Raw genomic sequence first — 11,000 nt, forward strand, 5'->3', positions numbered from 1 at the left:
TGAGCTGTCTGTTTGATATCAGCGGAATCTGTTGGCTGCAGTAGCTTACGTTTTGTGCAGTATCCCCTGATTCGGTGATTTTCGTCTTTCTTTTTTCCCTATTTCATTTCTTTCTCTCCCTCTCTCTCTCTATGTCTGGCTGTCGTTTTGAGCGTGCTTTCAAGACCTCAAGGGCCAGCCAGGGGACAAGACCTATGCGAAAAACGAACATTGGAAGCAGGCATTGGTTGTCTCCTCTCCCTGTATGTGTGTGTGTGTGTGTGTGTGTGTGAATCTACAATACACGCATGTGCATAAACACGCAGTCACCACACTTGACAACGCATCACACACACACGCACGCACACGCACGCACACACACACACACACACACACACACACACACACACACTCAAGCTTCTTTCTTTTAAAAATTATTATTATTTTTTTTTATAGTTTTGTTTTTATAGTTTTTTAATCACAATCGAGTGAACTTTAGTATGCGTCATTGGAGCTGGTATTACCACAGCGGCTGATACGAGACTCGCCCTCCTTTAGATCCTCAAAGGTTTTAAAGCGTACGCATTCCAGTCACAGAACCCAAGAATATTTCTGTTTTGTTTTTCGTCACTACTTCCACATGTCAGGAGTTAGTAAACACTGTGTGTCATTTGCCTTCCTCGGACGTAATTAGCTATACATTTTCGCATGATCTCTTTCCAGATTCAAAACCCTGATTCCCTATCACCCATTTGCTAACATGGTTGTCAAAATACGCATCATGGTCACATAATAAGACAGACATGCTTCGCTCGCTCGACGCCAAGCTGCAGAAACGCATCCAGAGTCACCATAGGAAGGCCGGAATCCAACTGAGTTTGAATTGATGAATGTGCTCCCCCCAAGGGTTTAGAGCTGGTCAATAACTGCCGCAGTAATCCAAGTATATTCAGATCATCAAAGAACCTTCGATTGATTCACGGTTTCATCATACAAGGATGTGACCAGCACTTCCACTGTTACCTCCAAACATATGCCAGATGCAAACCAATCGAGGACGGCGAGAATACGAGAAGTGACACGCTCAGGCAATTATCCTTCCTTGGATCCCCTGGAGAAAGAGATGGTTCAGTGGCTGACGTTTTCCAGAAGTGAATCATGCTGCAGGCTTCAGCTATGGCCTACATTAAGTTGCAGGCTCTACTCCTGGCGGTACCCTTCCACCAGTTCCCTTGAGCCTCAGCTTCTCTCAAGACCGAATATATAAAGACCAACTACTTCGGACTCTCTTGGGAAAGTGAAATTTTTAGGGTGCTTTACGATTGTTATTTTGTTCGTGCTACATGACGCAGTGTGGATTGAAGATTGTGTGGAAGAAAACAACAAAAAACAAACAAAACAAAAAATGAATAAAAAACAGAACAAAACAAAACACACACATATATATATATATATATATATATATATATCGATCAGGGTACGTAACTCCACTGCCATCCTCGAAAAACCGTCACCAGTACTCTCTCTCTCAGTCTCTCTCTATGTCTGTATATATATATATATATATATATATATATATATATATGTATGTATGTATGTATGTATGTATATTATGGTCTTTCGAAAAACCGTCACCAGTACTCTCTCTCTCAGTCTCTCTCTATGTCTGTATATATATATATATATGTATGTATGTATGTATGTATGTATATTATGGTCTTTGCATGCTATCACCTGAACTGAAGCTGCCCACATAGTCAATGAAGCAGCACCAGTGAATCACTCCTTGGCATCACACACAGTCAGAACTTATCGACAGTATCTGGTCGTCTTCGTAACTCTGGCTTTCATTTTTATCTTATGAAAACATGCTTGACAAACGTTTTTGCAGTTGTTCATTTTGCGATGATCTAATAATTTCACTTCTGACACTGTGATGCACTGGATGTCCCTATCTCCCGCCAGTGGACCTGAGCTGCCACCACTGGTCACATCCCCAAACAGAGGAGGTTTAATTAAAAGTGGCTGCAAGAGGGTAGATATAGGAGGAGCCCCGCTTTATGTATGCTTATCTTAATTAACGGTTATCCCAAAGCCCTCACCCCACACTCAAGTTTCCAAAGACAACCTCAACCGACCGTTCTCCACACCCTTAACTGCTGTTTCACAGAACCATAACCACAGCCATCAAAACCTATTATTTGAAACTTTGGTTTTTTTGCTGCCATTTTTAATGCGATATGGCTGAATAATGCGTTTAGTGCTCGCAAACACACACACACACACACACACACACACACACACACACACACACACACACTCCAGCTCTCTTTCCCCGCCCCAGCCCTCCCACCAACACTGACCACATACGCACAGCACATAATACCATACTAAACCACACCACTCCACACTACGCACGCACACACAAACAGACAGACAGACAGACAGACAGAAAGACACACACACACACACACACACACACCCCGCATGCACACACACACACACACACACACACACACACACACACACACACACACAAACACAAGAATCAAGGTTGGAGATTTATTTTTCTTTCACCTCTTTTGGGCTGTTGAGGATTACGTACAAAATGAAAGCAGTAGACATGAAAAACAAATCATAGCCGAACTGTATCTACAACACTCATGTATCCAATGCAACGCAAAGTTCTCAAAATCCATACACATGTTCAAAGCATACTAAAACAATCTTTATAACTGCTTTGGAATATTTCGAAGAAGGTAACGACAAAACCACCTCTTTCATTGGTATACTCTTCGAAAGTAGTTCTGACTATGAAGATGGGTTTAGGCCTATCATTCTGATCCACAAGTTATAATCTTTCTAATTACATTTTGTTGCCTTAGAAAGATTGAAACCGAAAGCAAAGGTATTATCGAACCCGAAGACGCCACTGAAAATAACCTGGGACGAAGAAAGCGTTGGGGAATCAATTCGCCTTGTAATCTATTATAGTAGTAGTAGTAGTAGTAGTCAGAAGAAGCGCTTAAGAGATACTCTGAAAGTCTCTCTGAAAGCGTTTGATATCAACCCTGACTCCTGGGAGGAATCTGCAGTGGACCGTGACAAATGGCGCGCTGCTGTGCACAAAAGCGCCATGTTGTGCGAGGCCAACAGGACTGCTGCAGCTGTTCAGAAGAGGCAGGCCAGAAAGTCACGGGCAAACAAGCTCCCTGACAATGGTATGCCTGTCTTTGTCTGCCCCAACTGTCAGCGAACATTTCGTGCGCAGATTGGACTATTCAGCCATCTGCGCATTCACAGATAGATTCATGAGCATCCTCCCCCCCACCCCACCACCACCCTCCCCCCATCCCCCAGCTGGATGACAACGATGGTCATCATCGATCTCGATGGACACACCACCACCACCACCAGTAGTAGTAGTAGTAGTAGTAGTAGTAGTAGTAGTAGTATATTACGGACATACCATGTTGAAATTGAATTAATCTCGAAATATTAACAAATAACATTGAGGGCATAATCTTTCATTGCGTGGTACAATATGAAAACACCCAATTTCAATTTGTAGCTTGTGATTGCTAAAACTGACGAAACTTGATATGCGCATGAACATAAACGTCTGGTAAAACAAGACATAGATTTCTCTGTTGTAAAGTCAGCTGAGTTTAATAAAGGTTATTTATGTGATAATTTCTTTTGATACTCTTGTGGGGTGAAATTGTTTGCGGAAAAAAAGAGGGAAGAAAATAACAATAAAACTAAATCTCGCTATCGATTTTTGTAACAGAATACCAGATCTCAAAATAGTTTTGGGAACAGCTGCTTGCAGTAAGTAGATCTAAAATCGGCAGTTGAATAGGCCAAATAGGCCAATGTGCACAGATGGTCAGGTTAACAGATTCTGCGTGATTAACAGAAGATGTTTGAACCCGCACTAATGAAAAGCATTCTACTATTTGATCAAATATCACACTAATGGGTGCTCAGTGTTAGCTACCAGTAAGGCCGGTGCAGATTTTCTGACAGGTCTACCACAATCTAAAATGAAGATGTAGGCCCTATCATTTTAGATAAAGGACACTCCATTCTTGTTTTTCCAGAACAAACGGCACTTATATTCATATCATCTCATAAAAAAAAAATGTGTACAGCAATTCACATATGTACAATATTTTGATATGTGTCGGTACAAAACGAGTCTTAGATGTTCTAAATACGCACGAGAGTGGAGTAAGAAACTGGGGACCTACCTGACTTCTAAAATAAAATACCCGAGTCATCAAAATATCAGTACCAGCGTTACAATTTGTTGGATACCACACACTGAGGTGTTTTCTAAACTGACAGAATTGCAAAGTGAGGAGCATAGCAAATTACCACACACACACACACACACACACACACACAATCTTTTTGCAACAGAAATAATAATGTTTTCAGCGTGAAATTTCGACCGATTCTTACCAGAAAACAAAACGTACCAACCAGATAAGCAATTCAATGGAAAAGAATCTGCTGTAGCTCAGTTATTCTTGTGATACTCCGCACATAAATCATAACCTGAAGATAGAATGGTTTTTTTTTTTTTTTTATTAAAGAAAGTAAACTGGGTTACATTTTATTTCACGGCCAGGAACTCAGAGTTTTCCTCAAGATGTGCAGACCCTGATCTTACAGTGTACCAGTGGCGGGGGCGGGGTGGGGGTGGGGGGTGGGGGTGGGGGTTTTCCTCGTCTGGAATGTGAAACAAATCAAAAATATAAATAAAAAAAAGAGATGAAGAACTGGTGCATCTACTTTTCTTTGCTCATTTTCCCCTTCCATTTCGTTCTGCACGTGAAGCATGCTGACTTCACCTTTTGTTAAGTATCATTCTCAAAGCAAGGCAATGAGTAAAATGTCCGATGGTTTTATCATCCTATCAAAAAAACAAATAAAAAAAAAGGTGTGGTACTCATCAACCAGCATCTATTATGGTTCCACTGTTTTCTGACCCCACGTCGATTTCATTAATTTCCAGCAGCATAAAACAGTCTTCGAGTAAACATTGGGAACATCAACTTTCGACCTGCAAACAAGAGTTTTAGCTCTTGATATTTCTTGTGTTCCTTTGTTTGTTGTTGTTTTTTGTTTGCTTTTTTTTTTTCAATCTCGGAACCACTGAAACACAATTGTTTTTTTTAATTAAATTTTCATTAGAAAAAAGCTGTGAAATCAATGATTATACACTATTCAATGCAGACTAAAAGTACTTTATTCGATACAATAATTCATAATTATCTGATTATTTGACAAAGACACAGAATCTGCGATAGGGGTAAATAAAAGACCGCCACCACGTTCCAAATACAAACACAAATGTTAACATCTAAAAAAAAAAAAAAAAAAATAAAATAAAATTAAACAGAGAATATACGTTAGTATTAAAAACAAGTACAATGAGCATTACATTATTTATTGGTAACTGCACTAATCAGCTGAACACTAGTCTTTAATCTCCGCCAACGGCTGTGTATTGTGCTGTCTTGTCAGTCCTAAGGTCAGAGATAATAGGTGTATTCCACATCGATCCGGTTCCCTTTCAGTTCTTCTCTGTCCAGTGGCACCGATCTCTTATAAATCCTCGGAAAACAGAGAGCCCTCTGCAAATGTAAGAAATGTCAATATTCCACAGACACAGACACAGAAAGACACAGATACAGACACACACATACACACACGCAACCAGCACTAACTGAATGAATAAATAAACAACTTACCAACTAACATACACATAAAGAGAAACGAAACGAAACAGAAAGTAACGTCTCATTCAATAATCTCGTCATTGATATGAATGAATGGACACTTTTGTGTTGTTGTAATCGTCATGAACTATTGCCTAAGTTGCAATGCCTTCATGGAGAGAAGAGGACACACTGAGAGAGAGAGAGAGAGAGAGAGAGAGAGAGAGAGAGAGAGAGAGAGAGAGAGGGAGAGAGACAGAGACAGAGACAGACAGACAGACAGCCAGAGAAAGAGAGATAGGGACAGAGTTCCCCACTTCCAAATAAGGGTACTTTTGTTTGGTTGGTTGGTTGCTCAGTTGGTTGATTGTTGTTCGGTGTTTCTTTTTTCTCCGACACCTGTTTCTACAGGTCAATGAAAAATGTTCATAAAGTGTGTACTTTATGCATAACATGAGGGAATAATGTAATGGGAAAATGCGCTGGAGTGATTTGAGTTAATAATTGTCAAACGAAATTTAATACTTATATCTTTAGCATGAACTTCTTGTTCCCCAGAGGACTTCACGAATGAGAGTAATAAATGAAGAACTGCAAAGTGGCAAGCCGAATGTTCTGAACCATACGATTTAGAAATAAGTTTCTGACTTATGTATCTATACCTATATCTATAGTATTTATAATATATACATTTTGGTACATTTTGTGTGTGTGTGTGTGTGTGTGTGTGTGTGTGTGTGTATTTTAATAGAAGCAGGGTATGACTGTGTTTGGGATACTAAATTCTTCTTGGAGAGGTTATCTTTCTGCAAGAATGTCAACATTGCTTTGAGAGATAATTTTCAAAATCTATGGAGACATGCTCTAGAGGCGAGTAGTAAATGTTTGTTTTATCTAAATTTCAGAAGTGGATTTGGTGGAGAAAAATATTTAAGTCAAATGCCTGATAATTACGTTATCAGCTTCTTCAGATTTCGGAGTAGTAATCATAAGCTGCAAATAGAAACAGGGAGACACAAAGGCATGCCACGAGAGTTACGGCTTTGTAAGGTTTGTAACATGTCTGTGATTGGGGATGAGTTTCATTTTATAATGGAATGTCCCAATTATGATCAGTTACGAAATAGATATGTTCCTAAAAAATATTTGTCTCCAAAATCGGTTTTTAATTTTTGTAATATACTCAAAGGAGGCAAAAAAAGTCATTTTAGCTGTTAGTAAGATGATTAGATTTGCAAATGTTGCCTAGCTATACTTTTGGAGTTAAAAGGCGTTTTCTCAACTTTAAGGTGACATTGTTGTATATTTGGAAATGTTTGTTTTGGGCATGAAAAGATAATTTTGCAGTAATCCTCCATACTCCAATAGGAGTGAAAGGATAATTAAAACTTGAAACTTGAAAAAAACTTGAAACTTGAAAAAAAACTTGAAACGTGTGTGTGTGTGTGTGTGTGTGTGTGTGTGTGTGTGTGTGTGTGTGTGTGTGTGTGTGTGTGTGTGTGTGTTTGTGTAATTAAGCAGGGCATAAATGATTGTTCAGTGACATCCTTATAACATTTCTGAGAGAGGGTTTGCGGACTGTGTGCATTGAACTGATTGAAGAGGATCCGTCTGCTATCAGAAAAAAAAAATGTTAGGTGGTATAAGAGACATATATCTTGCACATGCCATGATGGCAGCATGACCATTAATTTTCGACATTACCTCATAGCAGAAGAAATCGACCCTGCTGTCACAGAGACGAACGGAGCACTTGAAGTGCAGGGCGAGGGGAGCGCTGGGCTTTTTGTACACCTGCAGGATCAGGAACTCTGTGCCTCTCTGCCTCCCATCGTACACCATCACTCCCACCGGGTACATGGCACAGCTGTACGTCAAACGATTATCTGTCTTTTTTAAAATATTTTTTTTTTTTTTTTTTTTTTTATAATTTATTTCCTGGTTCTGTGTGTACACAAGTTCAGTACAGGTCACTTCATTTTCCCCTTCTGGAACAACGCTTCACTGGCAACGTTTGGAGAAGCCATGATTTGACTGCTTTGTTTCCCCTCTCTGCCTTGAAGCAGAGAAACTTTCACCAGCAAAAACTTTTTTGAATAAGAGTACCCGAAACCATACTTTGCATTAATACGACAGAGTCTGGTTTTGCAAACTTTCATGATTTTAAACATTTTGTTTTCAGATCTGACATCAACTTCACTTCATGTAGTTTTATCTTCCTTTCCACGTGCACCATGCTAACAGCATAACGTCAATCGCTGCTGAAAAAAAAAAATCAAAGTACCACTGACAAATAAAACTGATTTCAGACATATTTCAGGGCACATGAAAATGTACTTTACCACAGCCACCCCCTTCTCTGCTTCAGACCTCTTCTTCAGGATCGTGATCGTTATTGTAAAGCACGACGGGAATATAAACATTTATTGAGAATAAAAAAGAAGCACTTTAATGATGCTTTGCTAAAAGAACTCATGTCATCAGTAAAAAGTCAAAGACAGTTCTGGGACGTGGTGCATAAGATCTCTTCAAAACGAAAGCAACCATCAAACAATATTACTACTGATGCTTGGTTTGAACATTTTAAAGCACTTCTCACAAAAGATGCAAATATCAATATGTTACCGCACATAGAGAACGAAGAAGAAGATAATTTAAACCGTCCTATTTCCAAAGAAGAGGTAATGTTAGCAATTAGAAAAATTAAAATTCGTAAAGCCGCCGGGCCAGATGGAATCATTGGGGAACTATTTAAGTATGGATGTAAAACTGAATTGATTTTAGATTTCTTTGTAACGTTTTTCAACGCTCTTTTCGATAAAGGAATTTATCCCCAAAACTGGACTGAGTCTATTGTTCTCCCTCTTTATAAGAAAGGAGATGTAAATAATCCAAGTAATTACCGAGGTATCTCTATTTGCAACGCAGCTAGTAAGATATATAGCACAATTATTAATCACAGACTGCAAGATTGGGTTGAAAATAATAACATTACTGGAGAATATCAAGCTGGATTCAAACGCAATTATTCTACTGTAGATCATATGTTTACTTTGATGGCATTTATACAAAAACAATTTTCATTTAACCGTAAACTATATGTTGCTTTCATTGATTTTGAAAAAGCTTTTGATTCCATAAATAGAAGTATATTATGGCCTATTCTGTTAAAATATGGAGTGAGAGGGAAATTACTTAAGTGTATAATGAGTATGTATGATTGTGTGAAGATTAGAGTTATGTGTGGGGGGAGGATGACTGACTATATACAGTGCACAAGCGGTGTAAAACAAGGTGATGTTTGTAGTCCTATTTTGTTTTCTCTCTTTATTAATGAATTGACCCATGAAGTTGTGAATAATGGTAGACATGGCGCACAATTCTCTACAGATCTTTTACAGTTATTCATTCTGCTTTTGGCAGATGATGTTGTTTTAATGTCTGAAACAGTAATTGGTCTTCAAACACAACTTAATAGTCTACATAGAGCAGCTACAGCTCTGCAGTTAAATGTGAATATGTCCAAAAGTAACATCATTGTATTTAGAAAGGGTGGGTATTTGGGAGCGAGAGAACATTGGGTCTATGAAGGAGTAGCTATGCCTGTTGTGAATATATATAAATATTTAGGTCTTTATTTTTCAACAAGACTGAGTTTTACTGTCGCTTGTAAAGATCTTGCAAGCAGAGGAAAGCGTGCGGCATTGTGCATTATGCAAAAGTTATCTAGTTTAGGTAATCAATCTTTTGAAGTGTTTATTAGATTATTCGACTCTCAAGTTCAACCTATTACTCAATATGGCGCAGAAATATGGGGTCTTGATAATGCTGCAATGTACTGTGAGAAAGTCCATTTGTTTATGTTAAAGAAATTTCTGAAAGTATCAATAAAAACTCCAAATGATTTGATATATGGTGAAACAAATAGGTACCCAATACATCTGAACTCAGCTGTGAGGTGCATCAGGTACTGGCTGAAATTAACACGGTTAGATGAATCAAGATTACCCAGAAAAGCTTATAATATGTTGTGTGATTTGGATGTAAGGGGCAAGATTAATTGGGTAACAAAAGTGAGAGTTAAACTCTATGAAATAGGTATGGGATTTGTTTGGCTTAATCAAGGGGTGGGGGATATCTCAGGATTTATTCGTAGTCTCCGCAACAGACTGATTGATTGTAGATGGCAAGAATGGAATGCTCATGTGCAAGAAAGTGATAGATTTCATGTGTATTATCAAATCAACTCTTTACATTGTGTCCCAACGTATTTGTCCATGAATTTGGCAAAACATTTAAAATATGTCATGACAAGATTTAGGTTTGGGCTTTCAGATATTGCAATTCATCATTTTCGATACACACAGCATAGTGATCATGATCTTATTTGTCCATTGTGCACAAATGCAGAAGAAAACGAATTACATTTCATGTTTTGTTGTCCAAAGTTATGTGAACTAAGATATAATTTCATACCCCAGAAATATTACTCTCAGCCTTCTATGTTTAAACTAGTTTTGCTTATGACGTCACGTCGTGAAGAAGAAGTCAGACAGTTTGCAACTTATCTACACAAAGCATTCAAAATCCGGTCATTTAGTTGTTCATGATTATCAATCTAGGTATTGTTTTGTTTTATTGTATCATATACTGTATGTCATAATGTTTTCGAAATACGTTTACACACCACCCCTTCATAAGGGGCTAAGGCCTTTTTTGAATAAACCATCCGAATCCGAATCCGAATCCGAAACCTCTTCTTCACGTCTTCTCTCTCTTTAACTCACACACACACAAGTAAGCACACAGACACACACACGTGCACACGTGTGTGTGTGTGTGTGTGTGTGTGTGTGTGTGTGTGTGTGTGTGTGTGCTTACTTTTGTGTGTGTGTGTGTGTGTGTGTGTGTGTGTGTGTGTGTGTGTTTCTTACCCATTCTTCACCACCGTAGCTGTGTGGACGCCATTGCTGACCATGCAGTCCATCACTTTGATCTCCGTCATGGTCTCTGTAACGTTATGTACACACTTCAAAACACAGTTAAACTGACTGCACCCACACGCACGAGTTTAAATCTAAAATAAACCGCTGTGCAACCTTCTGTGGCTCTCGCATAATTCCCACAAATAACCATTACACAAATCACTGCAGGGGTAAGATAACCCCAAGTTACCCAACATTACAGTAACAACAAACAAAAAAAACAAAAAACAAAACAAAAAAAAAAAATCATTGCTGCAATGTGTTGTTTCGGAAGCTTTCGGTATTGTTATATTCTAAATATGACTGT

At 38.6% G+C, this 11,000-nt stretch overlaps 1 protein-coding gene across 1 annotated transcript in view; it reads right to left on the reverse strand.

Moving 5' to 3' along the window:
* Window positions 1-4,652: 4,652 nt before the first annotated feature.
* The window catches only part of LOC143283302 (MAM and LDL-receptor class A domain-containing protein 2-like), a 78,344-nt gene continuing 71,996 nt past the window's right edge, over window positions 4,653-11,000 (reverse strand). Inside the window, exons 30-32 of the mRNA XM_076589525.1 lie at window positions 10,643-10,718; window positions 7,413-7,575; window positions 4,653-5,624 (exon numbers count right to left, since the gene is read on the reverse strand). Coding sequence (XP_076445640.1) covers window positions 5,523-5,624; window positions 7,413-7,575; window positions 10,643-10,718 — 341 coding nt within the window. The 3' untranslated portion in view covers window positions 4,653-5,522. The remainder of the gene's footprint in view (window positions 5,625-7,412; window positions 7,576-10,642; window positions 10,719-11,000) is intronic.

The sequence above is a fragment of the Babylonia areolata genome, chromosome 1 (genome assembly GCF_041734735.1).
Source record: "Babylonia areolata isolate BAREFJ2019XMU chromosome 1, ASM4173473v1, whole genome shotgun sequence".
NCBI lineage: Eukaryota > Metazoa > Mollusca > Gastropoda > Neogastropoda > Buccinidae > Babylonia > Babylonia areolata.